General features: G+C 40.8%; 1 protein-coding gene across 1 annotated transcript; it reads right to left on the reverse strand.

Annotated features, from left to right (window-relative positions):
- Positions 1–750: 750 nt before the first annotated feature.
- Positions 751–20336, reverse strand: LOC148033288 (transcription factor SRM1-like). The gene is made up of 2 exons (XM_087681185.1): positions 19573–20336; positions 751–1844 (listed from the first exon to the last, which is right to left on the reverse strand). The coding sequence occupies exons 1-2, from the start codon at positions 20019–20021 to the stop codon at positions 1352–1354; spliced, it is 942 nt and encodes a 313-aa protein (XP_087537311.1). The 5' UTR covers positions 20022–20336; the 3' UTR covers positions 751–1351.
- Between the last annotated feature and the right edge of the window lie 1328 nt (positions 20337–21664).

A 21664-nucleotide genomic window follows, 5' to 3' on the forward strand; every position in this document is an offset into this window, starting at 1 on the left:
TGAAAGAAAGGCACAACATAGAGGGTCTTAGTTGACGACACCACTATCTTCATATAGGTGCATTTGGCTCCAACACCAATGAATAGCTACAAAGCCCCAAAGTGGTTGGGTTTGGCGGGATGGTGTTGTGGTGTGGTGGGTTTTGTGTGCACTCGCACACTCAAGCGATGTGCATGTAGAAGACCAAAGTCCAGGGTTCAAGCTAAAACATCTAAACTCAAATGTGGTATTAATAAGCTGCATTGACCTGTGATCATATCTTAATTCTGTGTTTTGATTACTGAAAGATGCCCTTTAAGTACCTCCTCCATTAAGCCTGTAGCTGTGCTATGAATAGTTTGATAGCCACCCACCCTTTAAAATATGCTTTTCTAAGCCTATCCATTTTAAACACATTTCTTCTAGCTTTGTGTATCATACAATGAGGACTGTTGTGACTATTGTCAATAGTCTGTTTCATCAGTCCCTCTATCATATGGAACCATTGTGGACTGTTGTGACTATTGTCAACAGTCTGTTTCCTCAGTCCCTCATCATATGGAACCATTGTTCACCAGCACTGACGCCATTAGAAAGCAGTATAACATAAATAGCTGGCAAAGTCAGAAGTTAGAACTGAAAGCCTCAAACTGTTGTGCATAAGTCAAGTAACATGTAACAAGCTACCAGAGTTCAGGAACTGACACACGAAATAAATTAAGCCCTCAAAGTGTCATGCACAAGTCTTACAGATGTAAAATAAGCAGCATGTTAAGTGTTCCAACATTTTTCTTGTACTGATTGTATCTTAAGAGGTAATTCAGAGTCCTGTCTCAGCACAACCCATCCTGCAGCATTTTAGCTTTATTCTAAACAGCAAATCTAATAATGAGCCTTGACAGTAGGCATTCACACCCTACTCACAGTTGACATACAAATAAAAAGATCTGGCCTATCTCAAGGCCCCAGCCCTCTCTATTCAACAAGTAATTCAAAACTCTTATTCCAGAATACCTCCTCTGCTGATCAGGAGGGGAAAAAATTGTGCCAAGTACATCTAAATTGATGTACAGAAAAGTACGCAGTTTTGCAGGCTATAACAATGCACAGATGGCACTCATTGGAAATCATCTGTTCTTTACCAGGTCAAATGTTAGTAGCCTAAAATTTTCTTGAAATGAAAGACTACTTCCAGTCGTGGGTAGAACCAGCTAATTTGCAAATAAGAAAAGCTGCAACTGGTAAAAGCTCTACCAGAAACAGGGGACAGGCCTGCTCTCTGCGTACCTTCTAGACAGATGATAAAATGTCATAATGCTTCAAACAAGAGACCCAAACACACAAGAAGGGTTGGCAAGCTTCTTCTGCCTACCTACAGACGGCCAACCTGTTGAGGAGGTTGAGGAACAGGCTGTGCTAGAGAATAGGGAACCTGCATTACACCCACTGGGGCACCAGGAATTAGAGGCCTTGGCAAGGGAGCACCCGACACATAAGGACCAGTAAATCCAGTTGAGGGGATCATTACTGGTGTACCAACTGTAGAGCCCAATGACCCAGATATAGGTTGCCCAACAGCTGCGCCAAAAACTGGGCCTTCTGAAAGTCCTGATGCAGAGCTGGATGAATGGCCTGCTATCCCTTGACCTGTAATAGGACCCTGCCCAGACTGAGCAGCATCTCCATTAACACTGGTAATATCATGAATGCTGGACCTTCTCCTGTCCTTTTTTATTGAATTTAACCGGATAAAATACTTCTGTGCATGACTTGCCACCTGAGTGGGCGTCCTTGTTCTCACAAAATTTCTAGATATACTTCGCCAATCACCTTTTCCAAACTTGGCTAATCCAAGTAAAAATGACCTGCATAAGCACCCAACCATTAATTGTTAAATGCAAGGATTCACGGTTCAAAAAAGGAGATTATAGCTCACGTAAGTCTCCCCAACTCCCAAAAAGATCCAACACTTGCCAGCATAGATCCAACAGCATTAGTGAAATCAAGCAAAATCTGCATCACGTGTTGGAATGTCAAAGTGTTTCATTTGATAATACATAGACAATTAACATCAATGAAAGACAAACTAAAAATTAATTTAACACTAAGTCTCTTGTTTGCTTGCATGATAGGTAAAAGAAATCCTTGAGCACATTATCCATACTTTTCAAACTCATAAATCACAGCTTATTTAAGCCTCCAGCATATTTTCCAGACTTATCAGAGCTTAAGAGAGTGTATAGCTTAGATTATTTAGCCCACCATCAAAACTTACACATACTGCACAGCATAAGGGAGCTCAAAATAACTCTGCTCAGTTGAACGACAATAAGTATCTTTTTTTTTTTTAAAGTTTTAGCAATTTCAAACAAGACATTAACATCATATGCACTTATTGACCACTACAATCCAACTCAAAAGAAGAATGTGATGCACTAGTGCAGTCACCAGATTTCTCAGTCTTTGCTACAACCATAACAACCATATTATACTATCTGCAGATTTGTAAATGTCCACCTTGTTTTGAAATATCTAGTGCCATAAACTTTAGGGTAATTAAAGATGGTGTTTGTTGTCCTTTTTTAGATGCATCATAATGGACAAGGTTTAGATGTTGCAGAACTCCAAAGATTTAGATCTTCGAACCTACCCTCCAGATATTATGATCAGATCCAAAGATGGAACATCTCAGCTGTGGAATAAGGATCTTCTATTGACACAATCAACATTATTCTAAAGCAGTGAAGCCACTTAGGTGTGGCTCCACAGTTCAAGATTCACAAAATCAGAATAGTTCAGGAAGGTCACATGTCAGGTCAATCGATCTTGTTATCCACCATCTTATACATTTTACATCTGCTAACAGAGGGAAGACTAGCTTGCACAACATAGACATTCTTGGGGTTTTCCTCTAACATTCAAAATCCAGGTAAGAACAACTGTCGAGACACGAGCACCCATTGGAAGAGAACATAAACTTCAGACCTATGAGTGTAAATCCCATAACAACAGTCAGAGCCACTACACAGCATAAAACTGTCCAGTGTGTGCAGCAGAAGAACAAATGAAGACATAAACCATGAAGCCATGGAACTCATAGCAGCAAGAAACGTCAGAAACATTTAGAAATTAAACGTCAAGAAAGTGTTTCGTACTCGGGTTTTTTTATATAGGAATTTTTTATACTTTTAACTAGGGAAAGAGGTTCTAAACCTCTATGGAACTCTCTCATAAACAAAGAAAAACCAATTGAGCTTGAGTGATAATACACGAGAGTCAATTGAGAATAATATGCTACATATCCATGATCCATTATTGACTTGTCACTTATGTCAAAGTTTGTCTTTGGACAAGCTATACTATGGTTTAGAACTCAAACACTATGATTTAAATATATCATACAAAGAAAATTGAAATAAACATGTAAATAGCCTATGCCCAATATGGACAAAGTCCAAGTTGCAACATCCTTCTCATTCCAAAACAAACTAATAAAATGCTAAAATCTAGAATGAATCATAATATATCAAAGATAACTCATAAATGAGACTAAAGTCATACAATAATCAACTCTCAAGATAGGAATAGATACTAGATTGACATAGTCCAATAACTAAATAAAATCCCAAAAAAGTCAATCTCTCATCCAAAATCTTGGGCCCTCATGAGTCATCGTTCAACATCATCATCATCATCATGTTTAACATTGCCCAACAGTTTTTGTCGAAACAACACGCTTTTTACTATCAAAAACATTTCTTTCTTCAAGAAATGTTTCGTAAGTTTCAAAGAAACACATTACTTTGTTGCTATGACGGAACTGATCGGTTGAGGTGTGGTGCTCAACGGAAATGCCTACAAAGAAGGTGGTTGCAAGTAATGGCAATGGAAATAAGCTGCTCTGATACCATTGTTGGCCCACATGTGAAGTAATTACACGATTATTTGATTGAGATAAAAGATAATAAATAAATAAATCAATGCACAATGATACTCGATCACAAAATGAGAGGCCATGTATTAATGACTAAAAAAGAGTACAATGCTCAAGGTGACCACAATGAGTAATGCCACACTTGTGTGCTAATAACGTAAGAAGTGCCTTTTTATAGTAAAACCTAACCCTGCATGGCTTAACCGTCAAATGAAACCCTCATCCCAATGTCGCTTAGAGTAATGCAAAGGGAGCCTAAACAATGCATCAAAGGGCATCAGCATATAGCCCATGAGATGGCCTACAACATCCACATTACGTTCTCTCCAAGGCACCTTCGTGATGGGTTAGCCACCCATTGCTTGGGTATCCAAGGTCCTCTCTGAGTGTCATCGTTGTATGTACTATGATGAGTCATTGTCCTTGTATATTGTATTGTACTAGATCACCCATGATCTGAGAGAGGGTGTTAATGAAAATTGGCAATTCATGAGTGAGTCTATGCATGTTCCAATGGGCTGTGCATTACAATTCCTGATGTGGCTCTGGGCACTAGTTTATTTGAGCATGTTTATGGCTACCTGATCACTTTATGGCTGGCTCACCTATATTTTTGGGGCCCTCGAATGCTGGCCAACCTAATCACGATTCCAATCTATTTATAAGCTAGGCACTCCCTCCTCTGTAATTCATTCATTCATTCACCATACACCTAAAGCAAGCTTTGTTGGATAAAGGTAGCCGATATCAATGCCCACACAACCAGTGACTCACTGTTGTTGATGTATTGCCTCTTTGTCTTGGTTTATGGATTCCATTTCCAAACATCTCTTTCTTATGAGTTTTCTTTGTAGTGTTTTTCTTTCTTCATAGTGTTTCTTTTTTCTCCTCTCTTGTATTGTGGAGTCTATTACACCCAATTGCCATGCTTCAAGCGTTGCACCCATTTCTGGCACTTACACACTATACCACCCTCCCTAATTGCTCAAACACACAAACCTCCCTCTTGTACTACTAAGCCATCTCCTTTGTTGGACTCAAGGAGTGGAAAGGAATCACCTAGATTCTTAGATCCAATGCCGCCCTCCCCAATTGATCCTGACCCTGGACCACAAAAAGGGAGTGGTAGAGTCCAATCATCACAAAGACCCTTCTTGCATTACTTGCCTAAAAAGAATAGATTTGGTATCTTTTGTAAGAAACCCGGCCATGTAGATGACAATTGTTGCTCAAAGGCCAAGGATATTAGGCCCACACCCAAAATCACTTCATCTCACAAATAAGAGTAATTCTACCCACACCAAAGCTATATCCAATACCAATTCCCAATATAACCTTAGTCTAATTTAATGCTCTAGAACTGTCAACTCCAATGTCTCTGTTAGACTCTAACGAAGCTCACAACCAAAGAAGTCTGATTGACAAAATGGCAAGCTAACACCCCCTCTCAAATCCTAGGAGTGTCTCAAGACCTAAGGAACTCATATGATAAAGCATAGAAGCCTAAGGTAAAGGCTTCATGAAGAGATATGTTGTATTGTCCTCCATGGAATAGTAGGAGGCCAATAACTCGAAATTCATGGTCTTCTCCTGTAGAAAATAGTATTGAATCTTTACGTGCTTTGTGCAAGCATGAAACACAAGGTTCTTCGCCAAAACTACGGCACTCTAGTTATCCACGCCCAACTATGTGGGTCTTATTTGATGAAAGTCAATCTCCACCAATAAGCAACAGAGACAGACTGACTACTGGGCGATAGAACAAAGTGCTCAATACTAAACCATAGAAGATAAGGCCACGATAGGCTAATTCTTACTACTACATGATATAGCTCTCGATCCAAGGTAAAAGGCAAAACCTATAGTGGAGCATCTAGACTCCACATCACATGCCCAATCTGAGTAACTCCATCCAACAAGAGTAGCCTCGTCTCCATACATAATCCCATAGGATTGAGTCCCTTATAAATAGTGCAACCCTCCAGTGAGCCTAAGTGGGGGCCTTCTTAAAAGAAGAAAAGAATGCCATCACAAAAGAGTTATCTAGCCTAGTATGGGTGAGCCAAATTAATGATCCAATAAGACACCTATATCGAGTCGCATCTAGAAGGGGATCTCCAATAATCACTATCTTGGACTCAAGGTCCATGGGGCATAAAATGGGCTTACAATCAACCAAACTAAACTCCAAAAGAAGTTCTGATATATACATGTTATAGGAAATAAAAATTCTCTATGTCAACTAATAAATCTCAAGACAAAGGAAGAAGTGTAGGATCCCAAGGTCCATCATGTCAAACTCTTGTCGCAAAATCTCTCATGACCAATCCCCATCTATAAGTCACTCTCTTGTAATAATCAAGTCATCCATATATAAGATGACCAAGGTACACATGTCACCCTCAACCTTGTAGTACAGGTTGGAATCATGATCGAAAGGATAAAGGCCACTTTGTAGAAAGAACTAATCAATCCGTTGATACCAAGCCCTGGAGCTTGCTTCACGCCATGAAGGTCCTTCTGCAACCTATAGACAAGATCCTTCTTTCCCTACACTCGAAAAGGCTGATCAACATAAATCTCCTCCTCAAGGAGACCATTCAAGAAAATAGACTTGATGTCCATCTGATAAACTAGTAACTGACGATGAGTGGCAAGAGCCAAAACAACCCAAATAGTAGATATATGGGTTGCAAGTCGAAATGTCTTGAAATAGTCCAAACTTGCCTTTTTTAGATACATACTCTCCCCCATCATCTCTTCTTACGCATTTTAATTTTAAACCCTTTTAAGTACTAACAAATGCATAAAACCTTTTAAAAGCATCCAATGTCTCACTTTTTTGCTTAAGCAAGTAAACCCATAGCTTTCTAAAATGGTCATCAATAAAAGACACAAAATAACAGAAACCACTATGAGTTTTTATTGGCATGGTGCATACATCAGAATGGACTAAATCCAAGATACATGCCTTCCTAGAGGCTCCATGAGGGTATGGACTCTTTACATGTTTACCAAGAACACAGTCGTCACAAAAGTCAAGCTTTGAGTTTTTCACATCAACTCTTCCAAGTGAAGAAAGAGCCTGCAAACCATTTGGCTCATGTGTCCAAGACGCTTGTGCCATAACTCCATGTGTGACTGCACTTCAGCAAACTGCAACAAACTTTCCAGGAAGTGCCTTGTAGTAGAGATAATATAGAGTCCCCTTTTTACCACCTCTAGTGACTAGCATAGACCCTTTCTATATCTTCCACATTCCACCACTAAAAGTAGTAAAGTAACCTTTGCTCTCTAGCTACCCAACAAAAAGCAAGCTCTTCTTGATGCCAAGTGCATACCTAACATCATGAAGGATCAATTCCTGACCATTTTCAAAAGCAAGGTATATGATGCTTATTCCTTCAATATCACATGCATGATTGTTGCCAAGGTAGACTTTTCCAAGATTACCTTCTGCATAGAAAGAAAAACACTCCAAAGATGGAGTTACATAAAATGAAGCACCGCTATCAACAATCCACGATTGTGACAAACCATAATGAGCTGACAACGAGGCATCTATCACATCCGTTTTAGTCATATACATGTCCTCCACTGTCATAGCATGTGGATCTAAAAATGCAACCAGTAAATCAGCATCTTTAACCTCTTCTATTTCCTCAATAACAGCACTGGATACTACATTTTCTTCTTCTGTCTCTTTAGGGCTAGAGCTGCCATCCTTTTAATTCTTTTTGCCTTTTGCATTAGCCTGGTTCTTGCGTTCTTATACCTGCAGTCAGGCTTTTTATGCCCTTTGTGACCACATTAATAACAAGTTACATCTTGTTGTTTTTCCTTGCTTTTGCTGTGATTTTTGTTCTTATATCCAGCATTAGATCTTTTTTTAATTCTTCTTATTACACTGTAGGCCAATCCACTGTTTTCCCCACTTGCCTTGCGTCTAATCTCTTCATTGAGAATAGAACCACCCACACCATCAAATGTCAAGTTGGGGTTATTGCTCAATGACACAACCAAAGCTTCCCATGAATTGCACAAGGTCATGAGCAAGAAGATAGCCCTCAAATTAGGATCAAAAGCTAGTAAGCCTGCATCTTATAACTGACTCAAAATACCAGTGAAAGCATTCAAATGCTCCGAGGCACACTAATACTCATCAAGCTTCAAGTTGACCAACTTTCGCATGAGATGTACCTGATTGACAGAAATTGTATTCTCATAAGTAGTCTTGAGTTTCTCCCAAATTGCATAGGCAATATCAAGCCCATTCATATCAACCAAGTTATCATCTGTGACTGCCATTTTAATATAAGTAATGGCCTTTTTATTCATTTTAGCCCAATCCTCACCTGGCAAAGCAACATGCTTATGTTCTGCCAAAGCATCATCACAATCCTTTAGAAAGAGTATACCCAACATACGATCTTTCCAAAGATCAAAGCCATTGATGTACAAAGCTTAAAGAGATTCTATGTGTCAGATGTAGATGCCCTACCAGCCACCTTCAGCAATAAAAAACTGCAACAAAGGGTTGAATGCTTTCAACCAATAGCAAGGTTGCTGAATGTAGCAGCAAGTACATACACTTCTACTTCTAAAGTGTCCAAGAAGTAGATGTTGGAGAGCTAGCTATGCAGGAAGAGATTAAATCTCTATATGCAAATGATACTTGGGATCTTGTGTCATTACCAAAGGGAAGGAAGCCACTTCCAAACAAATGGGTGTACAAAGTCAAGACAATTGATGGAAAACCCAAGTACAAGGCAAGGCTAGTTGCCAAAGGTTATGCACAAAAGGAAGGGATTGACTTCCAAGAGGTCTTCTCACCTGTTGTGAAGATGACCACTTTACGTGTGCTTTTTGCTCTTACTGCTATTTTGGATTTAGAGTTGTATCAAATGGATGTAAAAACAGCTTTCTTGCATGGTGACATTGATGAGGAAATCTACATGAAACAGCCCGAGGGCTTTGTAGTTCCTGGAAAAAAACAGATGGTATGTAAGCTAAAACGCAGCCTGTATGGGCTGAAGCAAGCACCACGGCAGTGGTACAAAAAGTTTGATACTTTTATGCTATCTCATGAGTTTACACGCAGCCATGCAAATCATTGCTTGTACATGAAAAAGGATACAGATGGCAGTCCCATAATACTTGTTTTGTATGTGGATAATATGTTACTAGCTAGGAAAAGAAAGACTAGCTTGGATGCTCTCAAAAATCAGCTGAAATCAGCTTTCTCCATGAAAGATTTGGGGAATGCATAGCATATTTTGGGCATGAGGATTCGTAGAGATAGAATGGAGAAATTGCTGTTTTTATCTCAAGAAAAGTACATTGGAAAGGTACTGGACAGATTTAACATGGCTGAAGCTAAGCCTTTTGGGGTACCCTTACCTCCTTATCTCAAGCTTAGCAAAGCCAATAGCCCGAAAGATGACGTGGAAGCAAATGCTATGAAGGGAGTTCCTTATGCATCATCTTGTGGCTCTCTTATGTATGCTATGGTTGCTACTCGTCCAGACATTGCTCATGCAGTGGGAGTTGTTAGCAGGTTTATGTCAAATCCTGGCAAAGCACATTGGGAGGCTGTCAAGTGTATTCTTCGATACCTTAAGGGTATACAAAGAAAAAGTATTTACTATGGGCAAGGTACACTTAGTTTGCAGGGTTATTGTGATGCAAACATGGCAGGTGACTTGGACACTCGTAGGTCCACCAGCGGGTATGTGGTTGTTTCTTAGTGTTCCAGGTTGCAAAACATTGTCCCACTGAGTACCACTGAAGCTGAATACATAACAGCTACTGAAGCTTCTAAGGAAGCTATATGGTTGAGAAAACTTGCAGATGATCTCGGCATGTCTATGGGTACTGCAGTTTTGGGATGTGATAGCCAGAGTGCAGTGTGTCTGGCTAAGAATGCCATGTATCATTCATGCACAAAGCATATAGATGTGCGATACCACTTCATCAAACAGATTTTGGAAGATGGTCAAATCACATTGACCAAGAATTAAAACACAAGATAACCCTGCAGATGTTCTCACTAAAAGTCTAAGCAGAGCTCAACACGAGCATTGCATTGGACTAGTGGAAGTTGGTTACCTAGAGGTTCATATCGGACCTTTAAGTGGGAGGTTGTTGGGATATAAAGGCCCGGTAACCTCCGTGTATATAGTACATACACATTGTACATGTGAACGCACCCTTACGTGCCCTAAGTATAAATACATTTTATTCTTTGTGTACCAACACATTGTTGGTACACTCTTATCGTCTTGAATTTTCACTTTGCTCACACTCTCTCCAGCCGTCATACTCATACGCTCCTGCTCGATCTCAAACTCTCTAAGATGTGTCCTTACAGTCCAACACACCACCACCTGCCTCCACATCGCGAGGTGGCTCTCATGATACTGAATCGTCTTTCTCTTCCACAACACCTCCCACTCAAGATCAGATTCGATGGGATAGCCACGACACCCAAGCACATACCCTAATTGCTTTATTAGTAAAGCGAGGTATCGTTCCACACATCTGATCATGCAAGACAACCAAAGATGCATGTCCAAGGCTTGCATCATTATATCGAGTGCGCAATGAAGCACACATTGCTTATCTACATAAGCAATTGGAAGACGTTCGCATTGAAAGAGGTAATATGGATGTCTATCTCACCAGCATCAAAGATCTTATTGAACAGTTATTAAATATTGATGAACAAGTCCCAGATAGCTTGTTTCTATCACTCTCAATGGTCTACAACAATCATATCAAGGTTTTGCTACCACCTTGCAATTGGTATCTATGGGCAACCAAGTTACCTATAATTTCAATCAATTTGTCTCTCTTTTGTTGTAGGAAGAACCAAGTTGACTCAACTGCAATGCTACTCTGGCGACCAAACAAGCCTTTTCCACCCATCATCATGGAAAACCCAAACCGAAGGTAAAAAACAAGGTTGTTGGTCAAAAATCAGTAAACTTTCATGCCGGTCGTCCTTCTTCTTCCACTTCTTTTCCATCAAAGACATCCTTCCATGCTCGTCCATCATCTTCCAGATCTTCAAAGGATACAATCAACAAACCTAAGAGGAATTATTGCCAAAAGGCAGGGAACGACATCATTGAATGTCATAAGTGCATTGCATTAGAGAATAAGAAAAAAGAGTCTGATCTTATTCTCACATACAAGACCACGAACTATACTTTGTTTAAGGATGATACTTTTACATTCAATGTCAGCATAATCCTTCTATTCATTATGCTTGTTTTTCTATCATTGATGCAGCTTCTACTTGGTATTTCGACAATGGTGCATCTAAGCATATCACCTCTTGTCAACATTATTTTTCTCTCTTTGATGTATCTACGGGGGGTATAGTCATGCGTGCTAAGAATGTCTCTTATGCAATTAAAGGTGTTGATCATGTGCAGGTTGTCTCTGTCTTGGACCCTCCTTTGGCATTGCATGATGTTCTCTATGTGCACAGCATCAAGAAGAATCTTATTTCCATTTTAGCCATTGCAACTCTGCAGGGTTTCGTGTCATTATTTATGGCCACCAATGCACGTATATGATGATCAAGTTTCTTCTTCCATTGTCTTGCCAAGCACCCTCACTAAAGGTCTCTATCATCTCGATACTTATGATCAGCAACTTGCTAGGTATCCTATTGTTAACAAAGGAATCCTTTCATGATACACATTTATGGCATCAGAGACTTGGCCACATTAACTATCAACCATTGATGAAGCTTTGGTCAGAGGATATGGTCAAAGGTCTTCCAAAAATTCACTTACCATCGAATCACATTTGTGATGGTTGTTTACTCAATAAGATGCATTGATTCTCCTTTCCTAAGGATTCTCATGTTCATTCATCATCTATTTTGTATCTCCTTCACAGTGAAGTTTGTGGACCTATGGGGACCAAATCAATTGGCGAATTCCTATATTTTGTCACATTTATTGATGCCGAATGTCAATTTCATGGGCACCTTGATCTCGGGAAGCATGCACTCTGTGCTCTGATACCAGTTGTTGGAGCTCAGCTAGGTGTGCAGCAGTTCAAGAAGAGTGAGAGTAACTGCCGGGAAGAGAGAGAGAGAGAGAGAGAGAGAGTGAGAGTAAAAGTACAATTAGATTTAAGTGTACCAACAATGTGTTGGTACACAAAGAATAAAATGTATTTATACTTAGGGCATATTACGGGTGCATTCACATGTATAATTGAATAGTGTGTGTGTGCTACACACAGAGGTCAAAAGGGCCTTTATCCCAACAACCTGGACATCAAGACGACATTTCTCCATGGATATCTCATTAAAGAGGTATATGTTTCTCAACCTCCAGAATTTGTAGTCAAAGGCTCTAAGCACAAAGTTCGTCATCTCAAGAAGGCTTTGTATGGTTTAAAGCAAGCTCCACGAGCTTGGTATGCCCACATACATTCTCATCTATTGCATCTTGGATTTCAAAATAGCCCTACAAAGGCTACCCTTTATATTCAACATCAAGGATCTGATTGTATTATTCTTTTGCTTTATGTTGATGACATGCTCGTCACTAGGACCAACGTTGGTCAAATTGCACCATTTAAGACTAATTTACAATTAGTGCTTTCAATTTGAGAACTACAAGTATGTGTCTACTCCCTTGGAGCCTGATTTCAGATTCACTTCCGATGATGTAAGCAAATCCTTTGATACTACTTTATATCAACAGGCTGTTGGATGCTTAATTTACGTATCACACAATGCCCAATATTTAGTTTGTTCTCTCCCAGTTGAACAGATTTATGCACAACCCTTCGTGACTTTTGGTATCTTAAAGGCACCCAAGATCTTGGCCTTTTCTACAAGGCTGATTCTTCACATTCTTTGCACGGATATTCTAACAATGATTGGGCTAGATGTTCAAATTCTCACGACTCTCATAGTGGCAACTGTTGCTTCTTGGATACATCTCTTGTTTCTTTGTTCAACAAGAAACAAACTACACTTTCTACATCCAAGTGTGAAGCTAAGTACAAAGCAGCATTCACAGCCACAATGGAGTGTGTTTGGCTCCACAAGTTACTTGCATATCTTCATGTGCACCAAACAACTCTAACACTTATCTACACTAACAGCCTGAGTGCTTTGGCCATTGCACAAAAAGTTCATTACCGTTATGTTCGTGAGTGAATGCCAACTAAAGAAATAGAGTTGTCTTACATACCCACTAAAGACAACTTGGCAGATCTTTTCATGGAGGCACTTCCTCAACCAAAGTTCCAAGCTTTTTGATTAATTCATTGATTATCTTTCACTCTCTTTCAATCAATCGCGCAATTACTTCATGCTTGGGCCAACATCAAGTACACTAGGATTAGGAACATTTGTTTCTATTTCTAGCACTTTTTCATTTTCAACACCATATGATAGCTAACCACCACATATGAATATCACTCTGCACCACGGTACATCATTAGTGGGAATTCCATCCATTAATATTATCCCTTATCCACATCCGCAATTGGTTTGGGGGCTTAACCTATACTACGTTTGCAACCTACAGGATTGATAGCAACAGCGCTTTAGACATGTCTACCCTAGGAAGTCTATGATGGGTAAACCCCTCACTCCCCTTGGACCTTCACCACCCTTTCCATGGACCTCTCAAAGGCAAGGCTATCCATCCTCTATTTATGGTGCGCAACGGGCCATCACACACTCAGTGGATCACTCCCGCAAAGGAATTTTCATCTACTACCTAGAAAGTCCCTCTCTCCCCTCCTTGGGCTCCTCATGTACCTACCATACCCAAACCCACCTTTGAATCCACTATGCATGCATCTAGCATGCATGGTGAGCACTCTTGGATTCATTCCTAAGTGTACTCCACTCTCCCACTCGACTGATCTTACCTGTCTTGCCCCTACTATTCCTTCTTTAGCATTACCACTCCAATTGCTACAGCCAAGAATGCCTTCACGAATAAGACTTGTTTCAATAGTCGAATTTCACCACTTGGCCTAACCTAATGCAACAAGTGGTTGAGTCTCATGGTCTTTGGGACCTAGAAGCCTATGCTCAACCCTCAGCTGGCCCACCCTGACCACATTCATCAATAGAAAGCTCGCAATGCTACAACCAATGTCAAGTTAATGTAGGGGTTATTTCCTTAAATTCTCAATTACAACACTTTTCCCTAGGGCCTAGCATTATTGGAGCAGCCTCCTTGACCACTATGTTGTTAGCAAATATATCAGCTCATGTGTGAGTCTGTGTATGCAAAGGCTGGGCACATTATTTAGGCATTTTTATTTGTGTCATTTTATGGTCATATTGAGCATTTATTGCTGGCCGATCTGATCATATTGAGGACATATTTTTGTCCTGTATATTCAAGCTCCTCCTCCTCACTAAGTCAAACATCTACTATCACACGTGGAGACTCCGCGGAGAGAGGAGCCAATGCCAGTGCCCAAGCAGCTAGTCACTCACTGTTGTATGCGACTGTCTCGTGTCGGATATATGGATTCCATTTCCCAAGCATACATCTGAGTTCTCATCTGTATTGTGTTCTTCAATTCTCTCTTTCCGTTTCTCTTGTCTTGTGTTTCAGAAGTTTATTACAGCATATGTTTACGCTTCCATTGCTGCTCCACTTCAAACATGGTATCAGATTTCAAGTTCTATGCTCCTGTTGTGTTTTCTTTGCTGATTTTAGGACTATTTTGACCATTGCTGATCAGGTGACTTCTGTTCCAACCAGCAGACCTGTTTTTCATGTGTTTTTGCTGATGTCAGCATCTGTACCGCCTACTTCTCTTCTAAATTCTCTACAGATGGCTCCTCCGTGCACATCCAATGATCATAAGTTACATGGACCTGATTATCTTACATGGAGTGCTCTAATGAAGGCTTGGTTTATACGAAAGCGGTTATGGTACGCGATTTGCGAAGCTATTGAACATCCTCAGTGACCTTCTCCTGTTCCAGCTGACTTTGATGAAGACAACCATAAGGAAGCGGTGCTTACATGGGATTCGGACGATGCATGTGCTTACTTGGCCTTACTTCGGTGTATTTCCAAAGAAGTCCTACCAGCCAAACATGTTCTAAAGTATGGACAAAGTTGCAACTGTTATACACGGCACCTTCCACCATGAGGGCGGTTCTCTTTACGGACAGCTCTAGCAAATTCCATTCAAGGCCAAAGATACTATCCAGTCTTTTCTACTTCGTGTGACCCAAAACCAGGACCAACTTCGTCAAATGCAGTCTAACCTTCCAAAGGCTCATCTTATTGGACACGTACTCTCCAAACTCCCTTCGGGGTTCAATGGAGTAGTGAATGCTTTGAGGGCGCAAACATCATCGACTCCTGTCAGTTTTACACATATGACCTCAATGTTGCTTGAGCATGAGGCATCATTGCAATTACAAGTGAGGCTTTCGTCAGGTTCTAATGAGGCTCTTGCAGGTTCAAAGAGGGGTTCGAAGAAGTCGTCGAAGACCTAGTGTTACCATTGTGGGAAGAAAGATCATTTACGAAAGGACTGCAAAGAGTTAGCGGCTTTCAGGAAGAAGGAAAAGATGACGAAGCGGGATGGGGACTCCTCCGACAAGTCATCATCAGACTCCGATCCTCCGATCAAGGAGAAGTCCAAGGCGCGGAAAGAATCAGCTTGTTCGGATCACGAGAAGGGATTGATGGCCCCTTCCTCTGCTGCTTTCTAGTGGTGGTGACGACGACATCCCTCGCGATTCTCCAATGCCAAAGAGGGAGTATGAGAGGATGGTGAGATGGGGCAGCCGCGCCTCCTCTATACATCTATACAGATGCACACGATCCAAAGAGGGACTTCCCTGACGCATTTATTAAAGTCTAGCAGCTTCAAATCCTAGAGCTAGTATTGACATCCAGGTTCATGGTGAGTTGTTTGTTTGACAGAGAGTGGGATTGGTTCCTAGTCATGAGCTCACATGAGAGGACACTTTGGCGGTCTAGCCAAAGGCTAGGAATCCATGGTCACATATGTTCCGAAGGCATTTTTGACAAGATGGTCATGTATGCTACTGAGAGACATTGGGATAGACACAAAGATATGCTATGATCTTCTCTATTTTCCGGCGCTAGTATGATTGACATCGACATCAGGTTCTCTCCGAGGTACCTTGGTGGTGGCTTGATCACCCACTGCTTGGTTATCCATGGTTCTACTTGGTGGTTCTATGTTGTATGGTTTATGATTCATTCTCATTGTACCATTGTATTGTATCAGATAACCCATGATCTGAGAGAGGGTGTTAGCAGATATATCAGCTCATGTGAGTCTATGCATGCAAAGTCTAGGCACATTATTTAGGCATTTTTATTTGTATCATTTTATGGTCATATTGAGGATTTATTGCTAGCCGACCTAATCATATTGAGGACATATTTTTGTCCTATATATTCAAGCTCCTCCTCCTCACTCAGTCACTCATTTGCCATCACACGTATGGAGACTCTGTGGAGAGAGGAGCCAGTGCCTTTATGATTCATTCTCATTGTACCATTGTATTGTATCAGATAACCCATGATCTGAGAGAGGGTGTTAGCAGATATATCAGCTCATGTGTGAGTCTATGCATGCAAAGTCTAGGCACATTATTTAGGCATTTTTATTTGTATCATTTTATGGTCATATTGAGGATTTATTGCTAGCCGACCTAATCATATTGAGGACATATTTTTGTCCTATATATTCAGGCTCCTCCTCCTCACTCAGTCACTCATTTGCCATCACACATGTGGAGACTCTATGGAGAGAGGAGCCAGTGCCAATGCCCATGCAGCCAGTGACTCACTATTGTATGCGACTGTCTCGTGTTGGATATACGGATTCCATTTCTTGAGCATACATCTAAGTTCTCATTTGTATTGTATTCTTCAGTGTTTTTTCTTTCCCTTTCTCTTTTGTCTTGTGTTTTAGCAGTCTATTACAGCATATGTTTACACTTCCATTGCTGCTCCTGTATGCCACACGAGATCAAGCCAATGTATCAATCTTGATTATGAGTTGCAAGAGTGTTTTGTTGAGGAAGGGGATAACCTAAAAGCGAAGCTGGTGAAATATAGGTGGCTACTCACCAAGTTCGCCCCTATTGACTCCCCAACGTCATATGATGATCAGGTTACATTCTTCTTAAACATGTTGCCTTCTAAATACTTCCGCTTTATGCAACACATCATTTTTTTGCCCCGATTATAACCTTCTATAAGTTTGAATGCTAGTTCTTGCCTTATGCCAATATGCATGACCAAGTCCACAAGAAGACCCCATTTTCCTATTCAAAGGGGGCCTTGGTAACTATTGCAAAGGGGAACATTGGAGGTGGCAATAACTCTCAAGCCGAGAAGGCAACTCAAAACAAGGGTGACATCCTTTCCTGAAACAAAGCCAAACATACTAAAGAAACCAAACCCATCTGGCAACAACTCCCTAAAAAGAATAGGATTTGTGCACCCTTCCATATATTTGTATTTTGTATTCTTGCATTTATTGCGTTCTTGTCTAAGTTCTTGTGTTGTAGTCATGTTCATACATTCTATATTTTTTAATTGCAAACCCTCGTATCACTTCACATCAATCACTTTATGAAGGCTTCATTTGCAACAAATTCAAACCATCTACAACAAGTTACATCCTCTTTATCAGCCCTATATCAAATGCCTCTATTTTTGTGTTTTCTTAGTCATAAAGGGCTGCCCAAAGAAGCCATCGACCTAGAGAGATTTCAATATATCCTTCATCTTCAACACTGAGGACTATGTTTTGTTCCCTCTACTATTGTCCTTCATCTTCCAATGTCTATCCCAACATTCTACTACCCAAAGGATTATGTTTTTCTCCCTTCATAGAGCAACTCTTTCCTTGTCGTCAACACTTCTGCCTGAAGGATTGTGTTCCACTCCCTTCATAGTGCAAATTCCTTCCAAGTGCTATTGCCTAATCAACTAGGATACTACAATTATCTTCAAGCTCTACTCCATTGTACCAATATGATTCATTCAGCATGATTTAATTCTTCTTCAGTGTTTCTCAGTTTCTTTGAAGCCATCACTCAACATAAGGTCTATGTTTGATGTCCATCTCCTTGGCAGTTGCCACACTTGGCTCAGCGAGCATGACATTCAGCAGTTTTGCATCTCTAGCAGTTTCAAATATTAGATATCTATGATCTACAATGGAAAATGGAAAATTTGAAGATAACCTCACTTTATAACAGTCCCACCTTCAAATTCTCTTTCCACTGGCGTGGGCCATGGCACTCAGCATAGTCATGTAACATCATAGTTGCTTACACTAGCACTCAGTATAGTTGTGTTGCATCATAGTTTCTTACACTCAACTTGTGAGGGAATATTGCAGGGAGTGAGGCTCCTGCACAGTCACACCAATTCTATCTGAATAGGTGCATTGCTCTTTCCAATGTGAGTGTGGAGGATCTTCACTGTGGTGTCACTTCAGTCATGGCCCATATCATATATAAAACATCCCCAAGTATAAAACAGGCAAGTCCTCCCCTTGGCCCTATCACAAAAGAGACCCTTCAGAGGATTATTGTGACCCCATGCATTGTTAATTTCCTCCCTCCCTCCCTTTGCAGTTGTGTTAAAGTGCTTCAACTGCAGTTAATGCCAGTGAACATGTCCACCTGATCAGGCTCCAGTAGTCATCACCTGTCCCAATCCATTGAGGGCAGACCACTGAAAGTGTGAGCAGTTTTGTGCCTTCAGTTCAGCCAGTGGTTTCAACTTTCCTCAACCTTGTAGAAAATACATTGAATTCTAACCTGTTATTCAGCAGAAAACATGCTACAGTTTTGAAATTTGATTGAGCCTTAAACCTTACAGAGAAAAACAATAGCCATCCATTCCAAAGCCTCTGGTGCAAATTGTGCTGGGTACACATTGACCTACTTGTGCCTGATGCCTCTTATCATGTAGATTTGTCCCCCATTCAGTCTGCATTCATCCTTGTCCATAATCTACCATTATGTAGACAGCACTGACACCTATTTAATGCACTTTTTTGGTGAAATGGGACAATCATAATACTCTGTCTCACCATTTTCATAAGCATAATTTTTTTCTCAGGTGTCTGACACTACCTATCAAAAATGCTAGCAGTGAAAATATTTATATGAATCAATTTGGACATTGCAACGACCTCAAAATGATTCTTCTTGGAGAGGTGGCACAGTGATCAAGCAGAACCCCCCCCCCCCCCCAACCCTTTCTCCTTTTCCAATAAGAAAATAAAAAGCCATTTGATTGAGACTGGCGTCAACCCTGTGGTGACAATGTAACCAGTAAAATAATCCTCCAAACAGCTAGCTAACAGGTTAAATAGTCACCAAAGGTAAAATAGTCCACCCTTGTTAATTTCTAAATGGTGATAATCTTCTTGACGACTGGTGTCCACCCTGTGGTGATAATGTAAGAGGTAAACAATCCTCTGTGCAGCTAGCTTAATGTAAATAGATCAAAATGTCTTGTGTAATTGTAACGCATAGTTTTCTTGAATCATAAATCTGGATAGTGTTCAAAGTACTATCTGCTAAATTTCATACTAAATCGCAAAACTGTTTCAAAAACATCCTAACAGTAATGACTTACTTGTGCTCCTCCTCTGTCCAAGGAATGCCTTTGCGCCTCTCTATCTCAGATGACTTTGCAGAAGGACCTTTCCCACTTCCACTTCCAATGGAGACTGCTGTGGCCCCTGGCACAGCCTGGCCTAGGCGCGGATTACCGTCCTTCTTGCCCCGGGAGCTCTCTGCACCCGGCACCTCCTCTGTGTCTGGGTACGCAGGAAAAGCTATCAACCCAGCTTCAATGGATTCAACATCCTCCACCAGGGCGTCGAAATGATTCTTCACAGAAGCTGCATCCTTACCGGGCAGCAAAGCAGTAAGCCCCTGCCAGCAATCGGGTGAGCCCAAGTCGAGCGACTCAAGCGCAGTCTCAAAGAGCTTGTCCTCCTCGCGGGTCCATACAGCAGGAACAGGGGACGAAACCTGGTGGCAGGGGGACTGCAGGGGGGACCCAGATGAGGGAGAGGCCATGCCCTGATGAGGGTGTAGTGCGGTTGTCACATGAGTAGGAGAAAGTGAGAAGCCATGCCGGCCCTTCCGCCTGTCTGTCTGTCTCCACCTGCCTATTCCCTCTGCCCTTCAGCCTGCTGCTACTCTGCCTCTGTGTCTGCTCAGTCAGGTTTAGCTTTGCCTTCCATGCCTTGCTGGCGCTACTGATTGCAAGTCAAGTCTCAGCGACTGGAATTCTGGGGAGATTGGTACACACAGAATATCTGATTTGCAGCATTCATCAGTCTATCTGTATTAGTGGAACAACACTGGTATGTAGGTCCTAATGGAGCAAAAAAGATTTGCGGTTATTATTAGGGGACTTTTGCTGACCATAAGATTCAAAAAAGACCACCTTTCAAAGTCCAATTAGGTGCCATGTAAGGCTCTCTTCATAGTCTACTTTTTCTTAATGTAAAAATAAATACATGGTATATCTTTGCGAGCTTTGTAATGATGCCAATCCCTTGAGTAGCATTGCAAGCCAGGCTAGCTATAATATCTCTAGCATCTTACTAGTAACGTTTTAAGAGTTGCTCTTTTTACAAAGGATCCCAAACAAAGTCAAAACTTTCTCCAAAACATGGGACAAGATTGTATCCAAAACTCCCTCCTTAGTCCACTTGTTTCAAGCTTATGAATACCAAGTAATCAACCACCCTTCAAGACCACACAATAATTTTAACTTACAAGTCTAGAGAGGAGCTTCCCATTTGCCACTTTTAGCTTCGCATACTTAGTCTCAAGCAAAAATCTCCACATGGGTTAAAATTGATTGCCTACCCCATGATCCAAAGCTTGATAGGGTTATAGATTCAAATAAGAACTTGCATTTTACCATTTTGAGCCAAGCCTATTTGGTCTAAGAGAAAGATCAATGAGACTCACTCCCATCAACGAGAAAGAGCATAGAGGCTAGAACTAAGTCTTCATAGTGATCATTGTTATGATTCCAAATATGATATCAATTCTGATGTTGGTTCTAAGTGAGGGGAATTGGAAGGGTCCACATTCTATAGGGCAAAAGGAAGAACTCATTGAAGAAAAGTCTTGAATATATTTATTATTTTTGTTGCCTTATTTTTCCTACATGGATGGCCAAAAAGAAGACTCATTTAGCAATTCATACCACTTAACCACAAAGCACATAGAATATGGATAGTCCCAACTAAAATTAAACAAAAATTATAAACTAATTGCATATGAGCTTTCGTTGGTCCTCCAAAGGGTCAACCAATGGAATCCCCATTTGGTGAAATTGATCCAACTTAGAAACAAATTCAATTCCAAAGCAGTAGTCTAGGAAAATGGCACCCCTCTTTTACCCCTTCCAAACCTAACACACCCAACACTATACTCATAAATGAACTAAATGACAGTTGGCATCTATCATGGGATAAGTTCCAATGGGAGTTTCATGCGTCACACCTATAATCTTTGATCATCCCCCCTAAAAATTTACTTTTGATGTGATTGGTAATACATAAGGCGGTATGAACAAGTGGGAAAGCCCTTAAGATTGGCAAGGGGGATATGAGATGCCCTAGATGTAAGGTGGAAATTGAAGGGAGAATAGCCTTGAAGTGGAATCATGGAGCAGAAACAAGAGCTATAATGGAACAAGT

The sequence above is a fragment of the Lygodium microphyllum genome, chromosome 7 (assembly GCF_053477565.2).
Source record: "Lygodium microphyllum isolate KBCC chromosome 7, Lygodium_microphyllum_v1.1.10, whole genome shotgun sequence".
NCBI classification, from domain to species: Eukaryota; Viridiplantae; Streptophyta; class Polypodiopsida; order Schizaeales; family Lygodiaceae; genus Lygodium; species Lygodium microphyllum.

Coding starts and splice junctions, on each gene's coding strand:
- LOC148033288 (XM_087681185.1), bottom strand. CDS start 20,021: ATGGCCTCTCCCTCATCTGGGTCCCCCCTGCAGTCCCCCTGCCACCAG. Junction 1,845..19,572: donor TGGACAGAGGAGGAGCACAA/GTAAGTCATTAC, acceptor GTGCTTATGCAG/GTCATTTTTACTTGGATTAG.